Source organism: Babylonia areolata, chromosome 10 (genome assembly GCF_041734735.1).
Source record: "Babylonia areolata isolate BAREFJ2019XMU chromosome 10, ASM4173473v1, whole genome shotgun sequence".
Taxonomy (NCBI): Eukaryota; Metazoa; Mollusca; class Gastropoda; order Neogastropoda; family Buccinidae; genus Babylonia; species Babylonia areolata.
In genome coordinates, this window is record NC_134885.1 from 22,607,760 (window position 1) to 22,633,813 (window position 26,054).

The 26,054-nt window shown below is 41.4% G+C and overlaps 1 protein-coding gene across 1 annotated transcript; it reads right to left on the reverse strand.

The window, feature by feature from the left end:
• Nucleotides 1–4,137: 4,137 nt before the first annotated feature.
• On the reverse strand, nucleotides 4,138–14,565 carry LOC143286501 (neuronal acetylcholine receptor subunit alpha-6-like). The gene is made up of 6 exons (XM_076594079.1): nucleotides 14,243–14,565; nucleotides 13,109–13,168; nucleotides 11,041–11,225; nucleotides 10,069–10,226; nucleotides 7,225–7,380; nucleotides 4,138–4,921 (listed from the first exon to the last, which is right to left on the reverse strand). Exons 2-6 carry the CDS (start codon nucleotides 13,149–13,151, stop codon nucleotides 4,702–4,704), a joined length of 762 nt encoding a protein of 253 aa, XP_076450194.1. The 5' UTR covers nucleotides 13,152–13,168; nucleotides 14,243–14,565; the 3' UTR covers nucleotides 4,138–4,701.
• Between the last annotated feature and the right edge of the window lie 11,489 nt (nucleotides 14,566–26,054).

The following is a 26,054-nucleotide window of genomic DNA, read 5'->3' on the forward strand; positions in this document are numbered from 1 at the left end:
ACACGCCAGTTACGTCCCGACAGTACGTTGTCCTTACGTTGATGCTAAATCTGACAAATTCTGAATTTAACCCCTTAACTGTTGAGCAGATGAAAAGACATCAGTGCGGCGCAGTTACTGCTGGTTTTTTGTTTGTTTGTTTGTTTGTTTTGAGTGTGGTGTCACCGATTTTGCTTGTCGAAAGTTTAATGCAGTCCCAAGAGGAAAAAAATCCGAATAAAGAATGATAACTGACATCCTTGACCTGTCAGCTCTGTCTTACCTCGGTGAGGTTACACCTCTTTCATTGACCAAACGTGTTTGTGTGTAAGTGTTCAAACGTTTGGTCAATTACTAATCGAGGTGGTTGGTTTTTTGTTTTGTGTCGGGAGGTGTCCGTGTGTGTGTGTGTGTGTGTGTGTGTGTGTGTGTGTGTGTGTGTGTGTGTGTGTGTGTGTGTGTGTGTGTGTGTGTGTGTGTGTGTGAGGGTTTGTTTTTTGCGTTCTTGTGCTACAACTTCCACGTTCACGGGCAATGTACGAATGGGGCTCTACGTGTTTGATCGTTTACTCAAACCGCACCATTAAGACAAGCAAACTCCGTTTCCGAGGGTGAACTTTCTTTGTATAATTCATTTGTGTTTCCACAACCCATCGACCACTGACATGGATTTCATGTTCTGCACGAAGGAGATTCAGGCGCTAGTAGGTCTTGCTCATCTATTGAGCTGGGAAATCCAAAAAAAAAAAAAAAAAAAAAATCTCCGCTCTTATTACGACACAACGTACAGCCTGGAATTCCGTTTTGTGTAGCTTCTTGTTGGTTGGTTTGTTTGTGTGTTTGTTGTTGTTGTTGTTTTTGTGTTTTTTGGGGTTGTTTTTTTTTTGGGGGGGGGGGGGGGGGGGGGGGGGGGGGGGGGGGGGGGGGGGAGAGTAGACAGACAATGGGTGAAGAGAGTTTTATCCACATAAGGACAAAAAATTCCAGTTCGGACTGTCACTCAACGTTTGTCATTGTCACGTTGACATCTCCCGCTTGTGTGACCTTTCCGGCACTTTGTGAGTGAACTTACATTTCCGGTGCTGAACTTCCGACGAAACGTGTGAAAGGAAGCAGAAGCCAATTAAGGCAAAGTGGGGCGGTGTTTTGGTGGATTATTATCGGTGATGTTATTGTTGTTGTTGTTGTTGTTGCTGTAACCGAAAGTGGACACACACACACACACACACACACACACACACACACACACACACACACACACACACACACACACACACACATAAAAAAAAAAGAAAACAAAGCACGAGTGAGGCGGTGATTTTGTTCTTTACAAACTGCTACTCTTCTTCTTCTTTTCATATTCTATGAGCGTTGTTATCATTGTGTGTGTGTGTGTGTGTGTGTGTGTGTTTGTGTTCGTGCGTGCGTGTGTGTGTGTATGTGTGTGTCTGCCGGTTTGTGTGTGTGGGTGTGTGTGTGCGTGCGTGCGAGCGTGCGAGTGTGTGTGTGTATGTGTGTGTGTGTGACAGTGTGTATGTGTGCATGTGTGTGCATGTGTGTATGTATGTGTGCGTGCGTGCGAGTGTGTGTGTGTGTGAGTGCGTGCGTGCGTGTGTGTTTGTGTGTGAGAGAGAGAGAGTCTCTATGTCTGTGTGCATGTGTTGCAGCGAGCGAGGAAGGGTGTCAAGGGCACACGTTGGGTCAGCCCCTCAAACACTTGTATGTGTTGACTCTTGACTTGACCTTCCTTCTCCATCCCGTCCTCTGGTCCTCTACACACACACACACACACACACATGCACAGACACACAGGCGCAGACACACACACACACACACGCAGAGGCACACACACACACACACACACACACACACACAGGCGCACACGCACACACACAACCTCTCCACCGATTCAAGTCTCAGCTTTGTAGTGTTGTGCGCAATAAAGTGTTGATTGCTGACCGCTTTTCTCTACTGCGTTCTTCGTCAGATTGCGCACCTCTCCCCCCCCCCCTCCTGCCCCCCCCCCCCCCCCCCCCCCCCCCCCCCCCCCCCCCCCCCCCCCCCCCCCCCCTCTATCCCCACTCACACCTCCCCTCCCCTGAGGTATATGTTTACGTCAATGCCACTAAACCCTATCCCCAGCTACCAGACACCCCCCCCCGACCCCTCGCTCCGGCCCGCGACCCCCCCCCTACCCCCCACTCCCCTGCCCCGTTACTTTCCCTCCTTCCCAGCGTCCTATCCATATACTTGCACTGTTTTCTGCCGATGGGTTTTTACGTATATCGCAGCGCTCGCACACGCACGCACACACACACACACACACACACACATACCACCAGATGCACGCAGACACACACACATACACACACTGTTACTCTTTACTGTTTCTGTCTCTGTCTTTCTCTGTCTCTGTGTCTTTCTGTCTGTCCCTCCCTCTCAGAAAGAAAGAAAACAAGGAAGTTAAGGAAAAGGGCGGAAACAGTTGGGTCTTTTTTTTCTTTTTCTTTTTTTTTTCAAAGGGATAGAAATAAGATGAGAGGAGACAAAAACAAAAATAATAAAAATAAAGAAAAGAGGGGAAATCAGGAATTAAGATCCTGTCGGACGGAAAAGAGAAGTACTACAATACATACTGACACAAAACAAAGGAAAATTATATAAAAATTAAAAAAAATTAAAAAAAACAACCACCAGAACTAGAGACCTAGGGAGACAGACAGAAGAGTTGTGGGGAGGGGGGGGGGGGGGCGGGGGGGGGAGTGGAGGGAGAGGGGCAAGAGGGATGGAGGGAGGGGGGAAGGGGGCGGGGGGCAGGGAAAAACTAAGTGAAAGAAAAAAAAAATGTTGCCACAGGAATTCCCAGAACTAGATGGTGCCGAGAGGCCTCGTGGTAATGTGCCCCAGAGGTAGGAAGCCACTGTCTAGTCCCCGGCCAGAAACAGACAGGGATTTCTCTCTCCTGGCTTTTACGTGTATGACCGCTTTTACCCCGCCATGTAGGCAGCCATACTCCGCTTTCGGGGGTGTGCGTGCTGGGTATGTTCTTGTTTTCATAACCCACCGAACGCCGACATGGATTACAGGATATTTTACGTGCGTATTTGATCTTCTGCTTGCATATACACACGAAGGGGCTTCAGGCACTAGCAGGTCTGCACATATGTTGACCTGGGAGATCGGAAAAAAATCTCCACCCTGCACCCACCAGGCGCCGTCACCGAGCTTCGAACCCGGGACACTCAGATTGAAAGTTCAACGCTTTAACCACTCGGCTATTGCGCCCGTCTCCCCCCCACCACCGTGACTAGACATCGTGTGGTGGTCTGGAGTCAGTGGTGGCATGGGTGCTAGATACTCGGATGACACTATAAACCGAGGGTCCCGTGTGCAGCATGCGCTGTACTCAACGCACGCAGAGAGGGAGAAGAAGAGAAAAAAAGACGTGGAAATAAAAGGACTGTCTCTGGCTAGATCGTGTAGAAAAATCGGCATGGACAATAACACAAATACTCTTGCAGACTTACAAACAGGGGGAGTGGGGGTGGGGGATGGGGCGTTGCACTGAGCCGACGCTCTCCCCTCTTGGAGGACAATACATTACAATGCAATGCAATGCAAAGCAATGCAATGCAACACGATACAATACAATGCAATACAACACAATTCAATATAATACAATGCAAACACTGTAATACGATGCAATATAATGCAATACAATACAACACAATACAATGCAATACAACACAATACAATAAGACAACACAGTACAACACAATGAAATGCAATGCAATACAACATCACACCACACAATACAACACAACATTGACTTGCCTTTCCCTCTAACTTCATTCCTGCTTTTCTTCCTTCTTTTCTTTCTCATTGTTTTCAATACAATACAATACAACACAATACAATACAATCGTGCAATCCTGTTTGCCCTGTCTGGTTTAACCGGTCAACAAAACAAATAGCTAAATTTACAATCAGCGGATTTCAGACAAACGTTGGCTTTCCAGCCAACCAATAAGAAACTTCCATTTTATGTCCATCAAATCAGACACCAAGCCACTTCATAAAAAAAAAAAAAAAAAAAAAAATTATAACACGCCAATCAGAAAGCCGATCCTTACTCGGTTAACCAATCAGACAACAAACCACTTTTAGTTTCGGTTTATTTTGTTTTTATTCTGTGTACAACAGTCATTTGATTTCGTTTTCACAGGAATAAACGACAATGAACAACGATAAAGAGTATTCATGTAGGAAAAAACTATATAAAAAAGAAAAGAATAAGAAATGAAATAAAAACGAATGAATAAACAAACGTCATATGGATTAACGTTTTCCGAGACATTTCTCCAGCAACTTTGATTGATCTTTTTTTTTATTATTATTATTCGTTCATCAGTCAAATAATCAGACTTATTTTTCGGCAAAATATGATCTTTCCTCAGATGACCAAGGCTCATTTTTCAGAAAACTTTTTTTTTTCTTTTTTCATTTTCTCATTATTAGATGTGGTGTAGCGTATATGGATTTGTCCGAACGCAGTGACGCCTCCTTGAGCTACTGAAACTGAAACTGAAACTCATTTTCTCAATTAACCAAAGGATCATTTTTCAGCAACAACAAAAGCTGATCCTTTCTCTCTCAGTTGACCAATCAGATGAGTAGGAAGACCGTTTTTTTTGTTTGTTTGTTTGCTTTGTTTTGTTTTTTTTAGTTATCCAGTGTGATGCCAGATCTTTTCCGCAAGAAGAAACTGAATCGCACGAAAGGGAAAGTCTCCACGCAACAGGCGTATTTGTCTGCCCCTGCCCAAGCCCTGGAGGAGGTGGCAGTCCACAGCCCCGTGGCCTGAAAGTCCCCGAGTTTGTCACCGGAAGGAAATCTTACAGCCAGGTCCAGCTCCAGACCATTGTACGTCCAGGAACCCATTCTGAAAGACACAACACTGATAACGTGAGAAGAAGAAGAAGAGGAGGAGGAGGAGAAAAAGAGGAGAAGAAGAAGGAGAAAAAGAAGAAGAAGGATAGCACTTATATGGCGCAAACTCCCCTCGTAATGGACTCAGCGTCTTACATGAAACAATACATATACAATAGTGCATAATAACATACTCGTAAAATCTCCTCACCACCAAATATCCGAAGATGGGGATGGGGGGGGGGGGGTTAATTTCGAGTGCAAGATACAGCAATATTCAATGCATGCACGTCTACTTTACCTTGTAGTAAATAGACATTAAACCAATGAGAGGAAGAAGAAGAAAAAGAAGAAGAAGAAGAAGAATGGTATTTATATAGTGCTGAATCTTATGCATAGACAAATCAAAGCGCTTTTGGACCAGTCATTCACATGCATGCATGTCTCTAAAACTGGAGAAACTGAAGACAAGGAAGAGGTAGGTAAGGGAGGCTATTTTGGGAAGAGGTGGGTTTTAAGCCCAGACTTTGAAAGTGCTGAGTGTGGAGACTTGACGAAGCGAAAGAGGAAGTTCATTCCAATTGCAAGGTCCAGGGACAGAGAAAGAACGGCGGCCAACAGTCGAGAGCTTGAATCTGGGTATGCGTAAACAAGAGTGGATCCGAAGCTGATCGTAGTGAGCGAGATGGAGTGTAGAGGTGAAGGCAGCCACAGAGAGGAGAAGAAGAAGAAGCGTAAAACCCAACACTGAATAGAGGCAGACGAACAATAATGATTACAATGGGAGGAGCGAAAGAGTGGGCGAGGGGATATATATATATATATATATATATATATATATATATATATATATATAGATAGATAGATAGATATATTCAATTATGTGTATGTATTTATATATATATATATGTGTGTGTAGTGTGTATGTGTATGTGTTTAATATATATATATATATATGTGCTGTGTGTGTGTGTTTAATATATTTATATTTTAGTAGTATACGTATGTATGTATGTATGTATGTATGTTTATAAATAGTCATTGCATTGGGTTTTTTTTTTATACTCCTGCTGTGATCAAGAACATCACTGAATTACTCGATCGAGTGCGTGATTGATATGACAACCAATATCCTAACTGACATTGACGGGCGCAACAGCTGAGTGGTTAAAGCGTTGGACTTTCAATCTGAGGGTCCCGGGTTCGAAGCTCGGTGACGGCGCCTGGTGGGTAAAGGGTGGAGATTTTTCCGATCTCCATGGTCAACATATATGTGCAGACCTGCTAGTGCCTGAACCCCCTTCGTGTGTATAAGCAAGCAGAAGATCAAATACGCACGTAAAATATCCTGTAATCCATGTCAGCGTTCGGTGGGTTATGAAAACATGAACATACCCAGCACGCACACCCCCGAAAGCGGAGTATGGCTGCCTACATGGCGGGGTAAAAACGGTCATACACGTAAAAGCCCACTCGTGTACATACGAGTGAACGTGGGAGTTGCAGCCCACGAACGCAGAAGAAGAAGAAGAAGTATTGTCGTTCTGCTGGTGGTGACAGTGCATAGCGTTGTGTCCTTGCGAAAGTCACTTTACTCCGATTTTCCTCACTCCACCCAGGTGTGAACAGGTACCATTGGGGAAGACTAAAACGGGGGAAGGGGGGTGGGGGGGTGGGGGGGGGGGGGGGCTGGGCCCCGCCTTCTCATGCCGAGCCCTAGACTCAGTGGATATGAATTCACTGCCCCTGTGTTCGTAAAAGGCAGCGGGACCTTAAACCTAAACCCATACTGGAAAGGACAGACGCGTCACAGACACTCAAGATCTTTCATTATAATTATGGTCACAACTGCACACAAAAAAACAAAAAAATACTGTAGTCAGCAACTGTCGTTCATATACAACTGGAAAACATTCACCTCAACATCATTGCATTTGTGCATCGTTCACCAGCCGTCAAATTCAACCAAATAAAAATCAAATATTGCATAATTAATTAAATTGTCGCATATTAAGCGCGATGCAGGCTGCTAGCTTGTTGTTGCTGATCTGTTTATGTGTGCATTTTGATATTTTTAATGAATAAAACTTTGTTTTAACCAGTATCTAGAACTTGTTGAGCACGGTATAAGATGTTTGGTTATTGGTTGCTCTGCTGTTTTTGTGTACATGTTTTCGGGGGGGGGGGGGGGGGCGGGTGAGGGGGAAAGGGTTCGTTTAAACCAAGATCTTCATACGTCTCCCTCACACACACACACCCCTCCAACCCCCCATCCCCCAATTCATCCCCACACCCCAACCTGCCACACTGACTCACTTCATGGTGCAGTTCAGGTGGTCCTCGTGGGTCAGCTGACCCATGACGTCACAGGGCACGCGCACCTTGACCTGGCTGGACAGGTGCACGTCCCCAGCGCGGCTGACAACGGCCATGGGGGGAGGGTTGGTCAGAGTCTGCAGGCCTGGGGCCATCCTGTTGGCGCACGCACACACACACACACACACATACATACATACATAATTATATATATATATATATATATATATATATATATATATATATATATAAAACACATACACACACACAGACACGCACACACACACTCACACACGCACGCGCGCATGCGCGCGCGCGCACACACACACACACACACACACACACACACACACACACCATACACTAAGTACAGTTTGCATTATGCATTGTCATTAAATAAATTGTAATGAAATAATAAATGCAAAAATGAAAGGTAAATACATACACTGTAAAATAAGATGATAGAAAATAACAGCAAATAACACAAAATGATAGAAAATGGATAAATGTGAACAACACTCAAGAAATCAGATTATCCTACAGCCAGTCGAAAGCAAATCGCCACAAATGAAATGGAAACAGAAACCGCAACAGCATGTAACAGGTGGAACGAAGCTATAACACCACATAACATATCGAACAAAGCGAAACAACATTTCACTGATGGACTAAAGCGAAATACTTACATAACAGATGTAACAAATCGAAACCACACAACAGACCAAACTAAGCGAAACATCACATATCAGACTGGCTAAGAGATAAACACGACATACCTGACTATATGAGACGCCCTTTCACCACCACTCAATTTAGAGTACAAAATTCCCTTTTGCTACAAACACAGATTGTGTCTAAGAATAGCTGGGGATTCCCCTGTGATGTGCAGAAGATATGGCCTATCCTACCTCCGAAAATTAATAACTCTTTCCATACGAACGACGAAAGAGACGACGTTAACAGCATTTCACCCCAATTACCATCATCAAAATATTGCAAGCGGAAGGGTCTTATACTGAAGACGTGAATGTTGATAAAGAATACCACAATTCTGACGACGGAAGCTAAAGGTTGGGTCATTCAGACACCCACTGGACATCCGAGGGGTATGTGTAGAGGAGAAGAGAGAGACTGGCCGTACTGAGTGAGTTAAATTAAGAGTAGCAGGTTCGTGGAGTACAGACCCATGATCTGGTCGTATTTCAGTGACATGGGTGCTCTAGCTAGCTGGTGCTGAAATGCCACATTGGCGGATGCTGAACGCCACAAAATATATCGAACTACGAAACACCACACAACAAGCGAAACACCACTTAACTTGGCGAAACACCACACAACAAGCGAAACACCACACAACAAGCGAAACACCACTTAACGTGGCGAAACACCACACAACAAGCGAAACACCACTTAACTTGGCGAAACACCACACAACAAGCGAAACACCACTTAACTTGGCGAAACACCACACAACAAGCGAAACACCACTTAACGTGGCGAAACACCATTTTACAAGCAAAACACCACCTGGTTTGCAGAACATAACATACTGAACTAAGCGAAACACTACATAACAAGCGAAACAACACGTAATAATCGAAACATCATCTAAGTCAAACACTACATAACATATTAAACTGAGCGAAACACTACTTCGCGAAACACCACATACTAAGCAAAACACCGCTTAATTACGTGAAACACCACATAACATATAAAACTAAGCGAAATAATACATAACATATAAAAACTAAGTGAAACGCCTCGTAACATATGAAACTAAGCGACACGCGCTGAGAGCCCCCCCCCCCCCACCCCCCCCCACACACACACACACACACACCCCGCAACCCCCTCTCCCAACACACACACACACATACAGACACACACCTCCCCTTCGTAAACGCTGGAAGGCAAAGTTCTCAAAACAGAAAGGGGCATCATTTCCCGAACATATTATCAAAGAAAAAAAAATACCGATTTCATCAGCTTGCTATGCAAGATTAATAACCTCTGCTTTCTTCCGTATAAAACTTGACGTGCTGAAGACAAAATATAGTAAAAATGTAAAATGCGTTTGTGGTAAGCAGTTCGGCTTGCATCATAGTTTGTTTCACTGTCAGCAGTTACGTATCTTCTTGCCCAAGTATTTCATAGAGTAACTATTCTGCAGATGATTTTTGGGAAGTTATTTCTAACGAGGTTCTTTTAGTAGAACTTTCAAAGGCATTAGTTCATAGCCCTATTCATACATTCTTTTAATGTACTCCATAATTGTGTTAATGGTTTTAGTTATTATCATCATTATCACCAATCGCTTTGCCAATAGCTTTTTCCCCAAAGCAGTCTCTCAAACAAATCCAGTGTTATAAATAGAATTATGTAACCAACAACCATCTACCTGAATATCTAGTCATCAGCCCCATCCACATGTAATATGCAGCTTCTATTCAAACGTGTGTGAGTGTGTGTGCAGTACGTGCATGTGTGAGTATGCACAAGTTTTTATATTGATATACACTTGTATGTATCCTAACTTCTACTGTATCTGTGTTTGTGTATGATTTTCGATTTAATTTCGTATCTTGTTATGTACCATCCCCCCAATATTCCTTGTGACCCCGGTACATTTGGTAATAAAGACATGTTCTATTCTATTGAATTGTTTCTGCTAAAGCTAATTTCATGTTAGCTGTGCATTTCTGAGTAGTTTTCTACCTTTTTTGTATTATCCTGACTTCTCATTCCCCTCTACTCACCCCACCCCACTTTTTTCTTTCTTTTTTTTATCGTCTAATATCACTAATAGTGAAAAGACGCTAATAAACTAAAGAAGGAACTGACGCGTTATAGACGGCCAGGTCTGGGGTCCAGATGGTCTTGGGCAGCACACGCACGGTATGGATGTTCCTGCCCGCTTTGGGCATGTCGAACTTGAGGCGGGGGTCAGCCCACATCTCAGACAGCAGCCCTTCCAGGTCCACGTAGCCTGACTCGGCGTTCTGTGCCCGAGCACGTGGTACAGGGCAAGACACAAAGGTTACTTTACGTGTGTGTGTGTGTGTGTGTGTGTGCGTGTGCGTGTGTGTGTGTGTGTGTGTGCGTGCCCAGTGATCTAAGATTGTATGAAAACCTAAATAGGTACATACATACATAAATTAATGAATAAACAAATAATCAAACAAAACAAAGTCAGTCAATAAGGAAGTAAGTAAGTAGATAAGTGGATAACTAAATATTCAATGAATGAATGGATGGATGAATGAATAAATGAAAGAATGGATGAATGAGTGAAGGAAGGAATATATGAATGAATGAATGAATGAATGAATGAATGAAAGGATGAATGAATTAATGAATGAATGAATATATGAATGAATAAATGAATTAAAAAACAACAAAAAACGAATAAATTAATTAATTAATAAATGATATTTTTTTAAGTAAAAGAAAGCAGATTACATACACATAAAATGATAGGAATACTTCAAATTCCGTCCTCTGTATCAATTCTGGAAATAGTGGTATAGCACTGAGCTAAAACTTCAGCCTACAATTTCATTTATGGCTGGAAAGAGACAGAGATAGATGGAGCGAGACGGGAGGAGAGAGAGGGGAGAGAGAGAGAGAGAGAGAGAGAGAGAGAGAGAGAGAGAGAGAGAGAGAGAGAGACAGACAGACAGACAGACAGACAGACAGACAGAGGCACAGAGAAAAAGCCAGAGAGCCAGACAGACACAGAGACAGATTAATTAAAGAATACCGCGTACATCTTCACACCGCCCACCACACCACCACCCCTTCCACTTCACTCACCACTTCAGTGACTGAGGTCAGACCAAAGTCTACCACCAGAGTGACGGGAGTCTTGGTGTTGTTGGGAGATGGGGGCAGCCTAAGGGGTCTGCTCAGTTTGGCCATGGTCCGCAGCACGCCCTTGACCGCCTTGTCCGCCTTGATCGACCGCCCCTCTGCCGCCCCCCACTGGATGGCCCATGACACTGTGGAAAGAGACTTCAGACTATCTTCTTCATCTTCTCCTCCTTCTTCGTTCGTGGGCTGCGACGGGCGCAATAGCCGAATGGTTAAAGCGTTGGACTTTCAATCTGAGGGTCCCGGGTTCGAATCACGGTGACGGCGCCTGGTGGGTAAAGGGTGGAGATTTTTCCGATCTCCCAGGTCAACATATGTGTAGACCTGCTAGTGCCTGAAGCCCCTTCGTGTGTATACGCAAGCAGAAGATCAAATACGCACGTTAAAGATCCTGTAATCCATGTCAGCGTTCGGTGGGTTATGAAAACAAGAACATACCCAGCATGCACACCCCCGAAAACGGAGTATGGCTGCCTACCTGGCGGGGTAAAAACGGTCATACACGTAAAACCCCACTCGTGTGCATACGAGTGAACGCAGAAGAAGAAGTTCGTGGGTTGCAACTCCCACGTTCACTCGTATGTACACGAGTGGGCTCTTACGTGTTTGGCCGTTTTTACCCTGCCATGTAGGCAGCCATTCTCCGTTTTCAGGGGCGGGGGCGTGGGGGGGGGGGAGTGCATGCTGGGTACATTCTTGTTTCCATAACCCACCGATCGCTGACGTGAATTACAGGATCTTTAACGTGCGTATTTGATCTTCTGCTTGCGTATACATACGGAGGGGGTGGGGGTGGGGTGGGGTGGGGGGATTCAGGCACAAGCAGGTCTGCACATGATTTATGTTGACCTGGGAGATCGGAAAAATCTCCACCCTTTACCCACCAGGCGCCGTTACCGAGATTTGAACCCGGGACCCTCAGATTGAAACCCCAACGCTTTAACCACTCGGCCACTGCGCCAGTCACACAAGACTATCAAGACTCCAGACTCAATACTAAACATTCCAGATTCAAGACAGTCTATTCAAGACTAATCATCCCCATTGACTGCCTGTTGGACGTAGCCCTTACGTCCACAGTGACGTATCTGATGACGTCATCAAAAGAAGGGAAATATGTTTAGAAGGCTGAACCTTCATATATTTGATCAAGAGTGGTTTTTCTCCAGACCATTTTCTTCTGAGTTTTGTGCGGATTTTTCTGGATATATGACTTGAAACATCTCATTCTCTAAAGACTCAAGAATCAAGCCTCAAGATTCAAGACTCAAGACACCAATCAAGACTCAAGTTTCAAGATCCTATTTTAAAAACTCACGCAAGACTCACTATTCAAGACTCAAGACTGAAGATTCAAGATTCACAATCCAAAACACAAGACTAAAATTTATAGACTCAAAGTTCATGATTCCTCAAATTTCAAGACTCAACATTCAAGATTTAGGACTCAGAACTCAAGATATGCTTCAAGACTCAAGACAAGATTCATCAGTCAAGACTCACGGTAAAGGCTCAATATTCATAAATCAAGACTCAAAACTCAACTTTCACGATTCAATACTCAAAACTCAGGAGTCAAGACTTAAGATTGAAGACTTAAAACTCAAGATTCTAGATTCAAGACTCATGCCTCTAGACTCAATACTCACGATTCAAGACTTAAAACTCAGTATTCAAAACCCACTACTCGTGATTCAAGACTTAACAATTCATGAACCAGTACCTATGATTCAAGACCCAAGACGCAAAATTCAAGACTAAAGATTCAAGATTCGAGATTTATTGTCTAAACACAGATGTAGAAATTCACTCTATGACGTGCGCATCATATACATCGTAAAATAAGATAAAAACAAATAAAATGAAGCTGGGTAAGTTAATGTGGTGAAAAGGGATGAAATGAGAAAAGATAAAAGGAGACTACGAGAGAAGAGAGGAAATGTGATGAAAGGTGATGAGATGAACTGAAGCAAAGAAACGTGACATCATATATGGTTCGTGTGAGGCGTACCTGCAATGACCAGAATAACGTTGATTTGCAATCGTGTATCCATTGTGGCTGAAACAAAATCTTAACACACACACACACACACACACGCACACACAGTGTGTGAGACAGAGACAGACAGAGAGGCAGAGAGAGTGCCCATCATGAGGAAAGGAGCAAATACAAAAATATCATAACTATTCCTAAGAATATGAGAACAACACTAAAATGAAGCTATGTTGTAGGTAGGTAGAATGCCAATGTGTATAAAACGCGAATGAATAGGGAGATTTTTTTTTTTCAATAATAAATAATCGCTCGCAGTTGAGAAGGTGTGCGAGAGAGAGAGAGAGAGAGAGAGAGAGAGAGAGAGAGAGAGAGAGAGAGACTAAAACTAAACAAAACAAAAACAGACTAAAAACAAATTACTACAGCAATATAAAACGAACGAACAAACAAACAAACAAACAAAAGACTATCAACAGTAATCTGAACAAGAACATTAAGAACAACAACGACAACATTAACAACTCAAATCAAATCGATGAACAGCTTACCACAAAAACAGTATCAGTATCAGTACCTCAGAGGCGTCACTGCGTTCGGGCAAATCCATACACGCTACACATCTGCCAAGCAGATGCCTGACCAGCAGCATAACCCAACGAAAACAACAAAGTAACAAACAAACAAACAAAAAACAAAAACGACCGGTAAGCACGCAGCCAATAACTTCAGAAACTATTCACCACAGTCTCAGTTTTCACAATCCCATACGTTGGCCTTCTACACATTGATATTCAGCCTATTTTTAATATAATTCGGCCACTGAAACCAGAAAAGCGTCATCATCGCTATTATCATCATCATCATCGTCATCACATCATCCTCGAAGAGAGAGGCAGAGAGAAAGAGACAGACAGACAGACAGACAGACGACAGACCCTTAGATAAACACAAACAGACAAGACAGACACTGACAGACAAGACAGGCAGACAGAGAGAGGCATACTATACCGAAAATGAAACGAAACTAAACCATGCTGATTTCTTTTTTAAACACCACAAAAAAAGGAGAAAAACAAAACCCTCAGACTCGGTGCAAGAAGAAGAAGAAAGCAACAACAACAACAAAATTCCACAAAAAAAGTTACTCACCACTGACAAAATAATAACAAAGACACGACCAACGTGCACGATGTCAATGACTTCAGACAGTTTTCACCATAGAAAATGTGTTCTGCTGATATTCGTCCTCAGTTTTCACAACCTGTGTGGCTGACTACGAACACTGAAACATCTAGACCCACGTGAATATAATAACACTGGCAATAGAAAACCGGAAAAGCGTCATCATCGTCAGTTTTATCCATCATAATCATCACCTCCCCCAAGCCTTTTCCCACACAGACGCTTTTGTTAGGCCTAGCCCTTTCGGCTGGAGCACTAATATATTGTATTCGGGAGGCGGCGAGCAAGGGAGCGACAACTTAATGGCGATGACCATGAGTTTGTAGTGGAGAGGAGTGTCAGATTGTTGATGATAAGCGTGTAGAGTTGTCGTTCCTTTTTGCAGGGTCCACAACATCGGTGTAACAGTTCAGAACTACACTCCCCCCCTTTGCTGGGATTTTATCCCGGAGTCATTCTGGGCGAGATTTGGTTGTTCCCCGCGGAAGTTAAGTTCGACCCCCACATCCCTACATCACTTCCCCCCCCCTCCTCCGCCCCATCCGAACCCCCACCCCCTCCCCCCACCAACCCCCCGCCCCCTCCAACCCACTGGTTAGAACTTGTCCCATTTCTACGAGTTTAATCCAGCTGTTAATCGTTCTCATCTCCATCATGACCTAACGGAACCAAAGACGTGTGGGTGGCGGGGTGGGGGAATCGCGGGTGGCGGGGACGATGCGGGGATGGGGGTGGTGGTGTGGGGGTTGTACTTTGATAGCCTGTACTTATTATATTGTATTGTATTACTCTTTTTTTTTTTTTTTTGTCACAACAGATTCATCTGTATGAAATTAGAGCTGCTCTCCCCAGGGCCAGAGAGCATGTCGCTACACTGAGAGCGCCAACCTTCTTTTTTTTTTTTTCCTGCCTGCAGGTTTTGTTTTGTTGGGGTTTTGTTGTTGTTGTTGTTGTTGTTTTTGCTTTTGTTTGTTTTTTGTTTTGTTTTCCTATCGAAGTGGATTTATCTACAGAATTTTGCCAGGGACAACCCTTTCGCTGCCGTGGGTTCTTTTATGTGCGCTAAGTGCATGCTGCACACGGGACCTCGGTTTATCGTCTCATCCGAATGACTAGCGTCCAAATCACCACTCAAGGTCTAGTGGAGGGGGGGGTGGGGTGGGGGGGGGGGGGGGGGGGGGATACTGGCGACTGTGCCGGGATACGAACCAGTGCGTTCATATTCTCTCGCTTCCTAGGCGGACGCGTTACCTCAAGACCATCACTTCACTAATAGACCCAACTAGGCCGTGGGGGTCATTTAAGGGTAGCCTAGAATGGTGGGGACCGGGGGAGGGGGCGTTGAGGGTGTCAGTTCCGTGTATAAGTTGAAGTTTATTCCCATGGATCATGTCAGGCAAGTCTACAAAGCCCCCATGCAGGATTAAGCTGGACTAGCCAGATTTGACCGTGGGGTTAAAACCAATGGGGTCACAAATAGGCTGCTACATCGGTTTTTGTTCCATGCTGGGTTTAAAGGACAATAACATTGATTTTTATTTTATTTTATTTTATTATCGTTATCCTTGTCAACAGCCACTGAATGGTTTATACAGGTATTTCCGCTTACAGTGTGTGTGCGTGTGTGTGTGTGTGTTTGTGTGTGTGTGTGTGTGTGTGTGTGTGTGTGTGTGTGTGTGTGCTGTCTGTCTGTCTGTCTGTGTGGTGGTTTCGGTATTCCCGAGTGTGTGTTCATTCGGTATTTCCGTTTAGTGTGTGTGTGTGTGTGTGTGTGTAAAGGAGAGACAGAGGAAGAGAGGCAGAGAGAGGCTGACAGACTGACAAATAGATTTTATTTTGATAAATATTTTTCATTCATATGACTACATACACCTTGAAAAGCAACTTATTTCGTGCAAGTTTTAAGCAACTTAATCATTAAGAGAATTCCATGATTAAATGAATTCACCTACCACCACCACCACCCCTCCACCCTCCCGTCTTCCCAATCTCTACCCAGTGGTGGAGAAGAAGAAAAAAAAAATTCCACTCTGTGCTTTCTGCCTTTTTTTTTTTTTTTTCTCCTTTTCTTTGTATATATATTTTTCTTTTCCTTATCTACCTGCCCTTCGGCCTTCAGTCAACTGTATTTTTTGCAGTGTTTTTGAAAAAGAAAAAAATTCCCCCTCAAAATTACCGTTACTTACCATGACCACATGCGTAAAGTATGCAATATTAAATGATCTCTCGACTTCTCTATTGGTAACATGCACTGAAATAAGCCTGGCACAATGGATGCTGTTTTCTGTGTCTGTTGTTCTATACCTTTGTGCATGCCGATGACAACAATACTACAAGTAGTAATAACAATAAATCAATGATTATGACAACAATGATAGTTTATATCTAACGCATCTTCCATTAAAGCAATAATGCTCAAGGCACATTACTTGGGCAGACTGATTAAATTGTCAAAATATGAATTACATGAAATATCACCCACCTTCCATCCTACCCATGCACACAACACACACACACACACACACAGTTACCTCAACCATATTAGTCCCACTACCTATTGTTGTCAGCATCCATATGTCCATCCACATCATTATAACCCCAACACACACCTACGTTGTGCACACACTTATGCATGCATATGCGCACATACATACACTGTACACAATTCCATTTTTAGGAGCGTTGTGAGAAAAAGCTCTTTCACCTTGCGTTCCCGTTCTTATTCTGGGGACTGAAGACATGTGTAACTATGATTTACATACACATTTTTGTATGAATGTTTCAGCAACTAATGGTTAGGATACCAGCTAACAATGTGGTTTATAATCATAAGATATGGTCAATTTTTGCAACTGCTGGCTACTTCACCTTTATTTTGCTTCTTTCCGAATTAATGTTTTCCATACTTTTGTCTTCTTCTTGGTGTCATGTTATGTTTGTATATTTGCCTTATGTCTAACTGTAATGATATAACAATGTTATTTTTTTTCGTAAAAAAAACTCAAAGAAAAATATTATATGATACTCTCAATTAAAAAACAACAACAAAAAAAACAAAAACAAACAAACAAACAAACAACAACAAAAAAAACAGAAAAGAAAAAAGATGATGGTTAAAGCACAGTTGCATGCCTTCAATAGTTCTTTTAACTTCTGGAATATTTCATGCCCCTCCAGGCTTCGTTTATATCTGTGTTAAGATATGTAAACTATCATTTGGCACATATGGCTAAAACCAAACCATGCAAGGAACTTGGATGTTTGTTGCTTCTAGTCCAACGGACCACACACGGCCATAACAGGTCTGAAAAAACTGTGAATATTGGTCTTTTAGAACCTAAAAAAACAACAAAAAAAACCAAAAACAAAAAAAACAAAAAAACAACTTGAAAACACCATGGACTTGAGCTTCTGTTCAAGGTGTTTTTTTTTCTTTTTTGGATAACTGGCCATTCTTACTGGGTTGTATTTTTGCATTTCTCATTTTCTGAGATACCCATTGGAAATGTTCGGTTTCGTATCATTACGCCTGTTGTCTTTAATGATTTTATGCATGTAAATTTTTCAGTGATTTTATGTTTTGATTTTCATATATTATAATTATTATGCTTATGTTCAGTAGTAGTTGGGTTTTTTTTTTTATCCTCTGGCAAAAAGAAAAGACAGAGTGGTCAATATTATATGTCCATGGATATGACTTGTCCATGTCCAATCTCTTAGTCCAGAAAAGGATAAAAAACAAAAACAACCAAAAAACAAACCAAAACCAACAACAAAAAAACATATATTCAAAGCTTTCAAGAACATAAATAAATTAAAAGGTGAACAGACCAGCAAGGCAAAACATAAGAAAGGTAGAGACAGCAAAAGGGACTTGGAAACATCCCACCAAAACAAAATGTATGTATTATTGGTTGTCTTTTATTTCTCTTTCACTTTCATTTCATATTCACATGGTAGGAAGTCAGACATGCATACATGTATGCACAACACTGGTCGAAAAAATCATGGACATTTCATCTAGACAAGACTGTTGTTATAGTACAAAGATTAAAACAAACGCTTTCAATGGAAAGGTGGCAGGGTAAAGGGAGGTAAGAAAAAGTCATAACAATCGTGTCCCTTACATTGGTATGCGAGTGTGGCACCCAATACATGTGCTTGCGTGAGTGTGCGCACTGCGTGCATGCACATATTCTGTATGTGTGTATGTGTGTGTGTGTGTGTTTGTGCGTGTGTGTGTAAAAGCATATGCGCCTGGTGCATAGCTGTAAATAAATAACATTTTTTCATAAAAAGCTAGTCGTAACCAATGTCTGAATGGCAGACAATCACATACCAATGAAAACATAAGCAGCTGCTGTTCCAAGCACCACTGCCACGCAGTCAACATAGAAAAGGAACAATAATGGTAACTGGCATATCAATGACCTTAAAAGATGGCCTAGAGGCAACGCATCTGCCTAGGAAGCAAGAGAATCTGAGCACGCTGGTTCAAATCAAAGCTCAGTCACCGGTATTTTCTCCGCCTCCACTAAACCTTGAGTGGTTGTCTGGACGCTAGTCATTCAGATGAGATGATAAACCAAGGTCCTGTATGCAGCATGCACTTCAAACACATAAAAGAGCCCACAGCAACAAAAAGGTTGGCCCTAGCAAAAATTCTGTAGAAAAATCCACTTCAATAGGAAAAAAAACAAATAAAACTGCACACAGGGAAAAAAAAAAGAAAAAAAAAAGGGTGGCGCTCTCAGTGAAGTGACACGCTCTCCCTGGGGACAGCAGCCTGAATTTCATACAGAGAAATGAAATCGGTTGTGACAAAATAAGACAAAATACAAGTTGACCACTAACCTTTACACATACCAAGAAAAAAAAAGGTACACACACCCCCAAACTCATGAGTTAAACATTATGACCCTGTCTACCTGTATCAAACACCACCAACACACTGAGCAGAACAGCATCATAACTAGCATCAGGAACCACGTCTTCTGGGTAAAAACAAGTCACAGTTCATTGCAACGACCTCTGAGATTAGATTACAGGGTTCACACAGACATACATGACCAAACAAAATCCCATGTTGTTGTTGTTTTCAAACCATACTGAAAATTTTCAATTCCAAACGCAAAAACCAAACAGAATTTTTTGAAAAAGAAAAAAAAAAGGTCCCCTGCACCACTGACATAAGAGACAGGCAGTACCCTGGTGCCAATGTTCAACTTTCACCATTTTTCATTGTTTTTTTTTTAATGCATTCAACTATGTTGAATGGTACTGGTCAAGGGTTTTTATTAATAAACACTCCAAGACTTTTCCAGACCCTGAAGAGCATAACATTTTTTCTATTCCTTTTCCAGGCCTAGAAATGGTTCTCTCATTTTCCCAATACTTTTTTTCCAGACTTCCTTTACAGTGTATGAACACTGCTGACACCACAAACGGAAGCAAAAAGGTTTCAGTAATGACGAAGTGATCAACCCTGTTTCCATCCTTATTCAAGAGGCAACGTCAAAGAAAATCTGAACACTCAACAAGAAACCAAATCAATTGATCAGATACATACCAATAAATATCAACAATCATCAATGACAAATACATGATGATCAAATAACTGCACACACAGTAACACTGTGATGTTTTGTTTTTGGTGGGGGCAGGAGGAAACAGGTTTACAGTAATTTTCATGTCACATTATTAATTATGGAAAAAAACCACTGTCAGCAACAGGCATGTCATCTGCTTCACAGACAAAAAAAATCATACATGTTCATCCCTCAGTCATACACATGTATTTCCTGCTTGTCGCCCAGCCAACTGCACAGAAACACCCAATCATATATGATCCTCAAAACCAGTAAAACAGAAGCACTGGCCTACTCATCCATACTGTTCTCTCTTATATGAATGGAGTAGCAGCAAAAAGTACTCCTTTAATGATAATGTCAATTCAATCGAAATACTTCTTTAAGTAACAAGGATCAGTTAAATTTTCCACAACAAATGGTGCTTTGATGAATTTTTCTCAAAAGTGAGCACCACGGTTATCTATTACTATTGACTGGTCTGTTCCACGTCCAGGTTTAATTAATTACATGTGTGGCAGTTACAAAACTGGTCAGATCATCTTGAATAAAACAGAACTTAGGTTATTGATTCACTTTGGATTTCAGTAATTCAAATCTTTCCTGCACCGGTTCATTCCCCCCAGATAACTGCCACCTTCATAGCCTGCTAAGATCTTTAACCCTTGACTGCTGCTGATTAGTCACCTCACTGAGCTTACAGGCCAGGATGTCAGTCAGCATGCTGTATTTGGACTTCCTCCTCATTGGACAAGACACCCACTCACCCCTCATCTCCCCTAGCAAGAGAAACTTTGAGCATCGGATTGTACATTGGTCTCATTTCCTGACCACAAACAATGCAAGACACTTTTCTAAATGCTAGACACTATTCTAAGTGTTCAAATGTGTGGCTTGGTTGATGTGGGGAAAAAAAAGAGTATTTCTGCATCACACTGCATCATATTCCACGTCACATTCACAGCTGACCGGGTTATCACATTCTCTTCAATTTTATTTCACATCTTATCAATAGTGAAAGAAGAAAAAAAAACAAACAAACAAACAAAAAACATGCTCATTCACATAATTCATTTCACATCCTGTCAAAGAAAATATAAATATTGTTATCATACATACAAAGACTGCTGATGTCAAAGCCATGAGAATAGCATTTCCATCATTTATGTAGCAAACCAGTGTCTGACAATTGCAGCACCAACACATAATCATAGTTCCACTGACACTATTAAAAAAAACATCAAAAAACACCCAAAAAAACCTGAAGAAACTTTTCCCATTTAACATGTCTGCAGAAATTAATGTTATGTAAAAACACAGCTGAGCTGCAAAATGGCTCAGGCTAATCACGAGCCATGGAACCAAAATTCTCACTACCTGAAAGTACAGAACCACCTGCAGAACCACCTATATCTTACGCCTAGTTTCATGCTTCCTCCTCCTTCCCCTTTCATGCCAGTTCAGTTTGCTCTCAGTATCGGTCAATCTGTTGAAGAAAAATACTGCTTCATTTTTGTTACTTTTTCGCATCACTCTTATGAAGAGCACAGTGGCATAGAATTCTTAAGCACAACAAAGCATGATTGCTGTGCTGAAAACGTAGCAGCTGGCAGGTTGGAAGCCTATTCAAAAACTGAAAAGAAAACATGGATGGGAAAATAGCACTCGCAGAGAAACAATGACACAATGTATATAAATGAGACAGAAATGTTTTTCAATTTTGATTTTGATTTGAAATTTCATTATTGTTCAAGTTTGCTTTTTTTCAGTCTGTTTGCTTGTTTGTTTTCTATTGTTGTAGCTAGCATTTCTGTTTGTTTTCTTGTATCATAAGTCATGAAAATCATGAAAAACTACATCAAGCTACTACAGGACATGAAATCAGCACTTTTAGATTTACACAGAAAGGTGTGTAAGACATTCATATCAATCAGTTTCAGTTCATCATCGAAATTGATGTTAAACTAATACTTTGGTTCAAAGATGAGACAAAAGAATTGTCCTTAAAAAGGGTTAACTGTGTCCTTCTGCATAATTTTTTTTTTAATGAAAACTGGGCTGCTCTCCCAGGGGAGAGGAGCAGTTGTGCCACAGTATATCCCCTCCTCATTCATTATTAAAGATCTCTGCTCTTGTGTGAATCGAACTTGGAACCCTTGTTTCTGGATCAGACACTTGATACACATGCCACCTCTCCATAATGTGGAGCTACATATAACCAATGGAAAACTTTTCTCACAAGGGGCTGCTCGCTCAATTATATCAAGGCAAGGCAAGGAGTTTATTTTGTGTGCCCACTGGGGGCATTGAAACATTACATACGTTCATCATTTACACATAATCAATAAATACAAAAAGAGCGATGTCAAAAACAAGAAGTAGGCTCATTCGTTCAATCACTTAATATACACATTAACAAGCACTATTTCACTCATAATACAAACAAAAAAAAACCAGCAAAAAATCAATTAAAACAAAGAAAATTGTATCAATAGACAAAACATTAATAAAGAGAGCTGTGAATAGCAGAAATCAAAGATTTAAGTTTTAACAGTATTCTTTTGTTTTTTCAGAAAATAATAGTGGAATTTAATGGTGTTTGTTGGAATTTTCAGCTCGCAGCCGGGATCCTATGCAGAATAATTTTGTTTTAATATTCCAATAGGTTCACAGATGCTAGTTTAAAGTGAAGGTCGTTCACTTTTTGTGTTGGTCAGGTGTGTGTGTGTAACTCTGTGTGTGTGTGTATGTGCGTGTGTGCCTGCTCATGTGTGCATGCGTGCCTGTATGCATGTATGTAAACTGCAATGTATTGTGGGCATTCACCTTACATATCATGCATATCAAAATCTATGTTTTATGAATCATGTCAACCCAACACACAAGAAACACTACAAGACAATGATTTTTAACTACAACTCAAACGGCCTCAAAAGCTCACAAGTTTGGTTCCCCTGAGAAAAAGTAGGTCAACTCAATGATGTCATCCTACATTATAGTACACTGGTTTTGTGACTCCAACCTCAATGATCATTTACAAACATCTCACTCACTTGCATAGACCTGTTCAAAATTAAAATGGTTATAGCATCTCCAACAAATCTCCAAATGCCAAAACAATCATACGAACCATGATGTGACAAAATGTCTTTCTTAACCATTTAATGCAAAGAGGAGCATATCATTGATTAACAAATACACAACCTTAAAAAAGGATATCACTAATAATGGAAAATGTTATGTCATTATCAATTCTTCATGCTCAATATGATATGATACAAACAAGAGTCAATTTCTACATACTGGAACAACTCAGCAATGTCTGACAAGATTTTAGTTACCAAAGAAAGGGCAGTAATGTGTTAAATGATCTCTTCACCAGACCTTTGTTCAAAGAAACTCAGAAATGCACACACACAAACACGAAAAAAAAAAAAAAAAAAAAAAAAAAAATGGCTGGGGATGGGACATGATCAATGGATCTGCGATGGAAAGGGAAGCCACATGCTGTCAGAAAATGAACACGTTGAATTCAAAGCGACCAATCATCCAGAAGATAAATATAGACTGAATGACAGACGTATCCACCCACCCAAAGCCACAGAAAGAAAAGACAACACAGACCTGGACGGCCTGCCTATAAAAACAAGCAAAATGTTCTGACTAGCCATGGCCAAGTGGTTAAGAGTCGTAGACTGATGACAGCAGAGAATGATCTATTTATCTTATTGACCTCTGATGATCAATATTTTCTATCTTGTTTAACTTTAAGTATGAGAAATCAAACATGGTTATCATCTTATACTGTCTGAAACTTGTCTGTAAGGAAAAGACGATACTGCACATAAACTTGGGGGAGGAGTGGGGGGTGACCACACTGGAATTTTTTTTTTTTTCAGGGAGAAGGCGAGGTCAGGGGGGGATGGGGGGGGGGGGGGATTATGTTCTGCAATCAAGATCTTGAAAAAGTAAAGGCACCTATGATTCCTGTTTGGAGCAAAGTACATGTGTAAACATTTTCTTTTATTTGGGCTCTGTTGCTGGATTTCTTTTTCTGGTTGGTTTGTTTTGCTTTTGTTTTGGATTTGCTGTTGTTTTGCACAGCACAAGAAAATTTGTAATTAAAAAAAAAATTAAAAAAAGAAGAAGAAGAAGAAAGATAAGTGGAATTTCAATGACAGAAGGCTTTTTTGTGCACTCTGAAATGCATTATGCATTTGCATTTATTTTCCTCATTCCCCCCTCATCAACCCCCCTAGCCCCACCCAACCACTGGAATCGTTTTTATCTGAGACTTGAATTTTTCTGCGCTGACTGTACAAAACAAAACCCAGGTGAAAATCACTTCCATAAATGAAATAATCACCCCAATAAAATTTTTGTAAGACAAATAGTCTGCTGCTCCTCCTCCCCTTCATCCCCCCACCCCCAAAATACCCCTGAAAATAAATAAATGAAAAAAAAATCATCAATTCAATAATGCTGCTTTGCTTTTTCCAGTTTCAATGTATAAAAAAAAAAAAAGAAAAAAAAAAAAAGAGGAAATTTTCTACCTAAAATTATGTTTAACTAACATACTTACCGTGACCCACTTGTGCAGACTCCAGCAGGGGTCTGACATTCCTGTCCTGTGCAAACTACTATCTGCATATGCAGAGAGAACGAAAGTAGCTATGGCCGATAATCTCCCGGAAGTAGGTAACCTCCCCTTTGCCCCCCTGACTAGCGCCCTCTTTTTCCGGCAGCCATCATGACTCCTGTTACTGTGTTCTTCATACGGCTAAGCTTTTTTTTCCGTATTTTCTGTCTGTCTGTTGATTCTCTGGCGTTCTTGCTTTTGGTCAAATTAGGTCTCCAACCAGGTCACATAATTATATAGCTCGACTGGGCGATCGCACTAAAATTAAGGCACGATCGCAATCGATTTGCTGACACTCTGGGCCCTCTACTCCTGGCCCTCTGGCCAACCAGAAAAAAAAAAAGAAAAAAGGTTCATTAAAAAATCCCAAAAACCTCCTAAATTCAGTGAATTTCTCATTTCACTACATTCCACTTTTAAGGCACAGCCACTCTACAGCTCAATAAGCTTGGAGCAGCAGATTCAGGCATGCACAAAAACGCAGCCCCAAAAGCTAATGAACTGGTTTCAGCAAACAGGTTATCTAACAGAAATATTAAAAAAAATAAAAATAAAAAAAGAGTAAAATACATGAGAAACTTACTGAACGACACATGCATATGCATAGATAGATGGGTGACGAAAAGGGGTGTGGGAATAGGTGAGATTGGGGGTGTGGAGGTGGGAAGGGTTGTGGCGGTGGTCATGGATTGGGGTGAGGGTGTGCAGGGAGGTGGTGGTGGTGGTCATGTTCTGACGACTGTAGTTCTCATGGAGGATTCTCTTTCAGCAACATCACACTACACCGATTCCATTCTTATATATACTGGCGTTCTTAGTTTCACTGGTCTTAACATAATTCCACACATTCTACAGTTTCAAAGTGAAAACAAACTTTGTTTCAAAATGCTCTGTGTTCAATCATGCCAGTTCCACACCTTAAGATTTTTCTTCCAAGTTCTCCCAGTCACATCAAGTAAAAACAGTCTGATCACCGGACCTTGTAAAACAAAGAAGAAAAGGGGATGGGGGTGGGGTGGGGGTGGGGGTGGGGGTGGGGGCGGTGTATGTGTGCATGTAAAAGTTTGCTGTCAGCCTTTACCTTGAGAATCTTCAGGCCAATTTTTTCTCCCTTCTTTTTTAAGTAACATTTGTAAAACCTACAGTGGTAAAACTCGTGAAACTTAAAAAAGAAAAGGTTTCATCATGACCTGGATCACTGCTACACACAAATCAACCATGTATTTCTAGTAAACATGGAAAAATTCTGTCAGCATTTCCCAGACACAACTTGTTCATTGCTTCTTCATTTCGTTTTCATTGCATTCAAGTTTCAAGTTTTTAAACCAAGAGGGTAAAAACGACACACTTATGACCAACAACACACCTTTTTGTCTTGCATAGACAGATTCAAAAAAAGAAAAGAAAAGCAAAAAAAAAAAAAAAAAAAAAATCTTGCACACAACATTGTCATGTTCTGCTTCCAAGTGTTTCAGAGCCACGCACGCAGATCATTTACACACCATCATTCATAACTCCCTGCAGAGGATTCAGAACTACTACCAGCTCCATG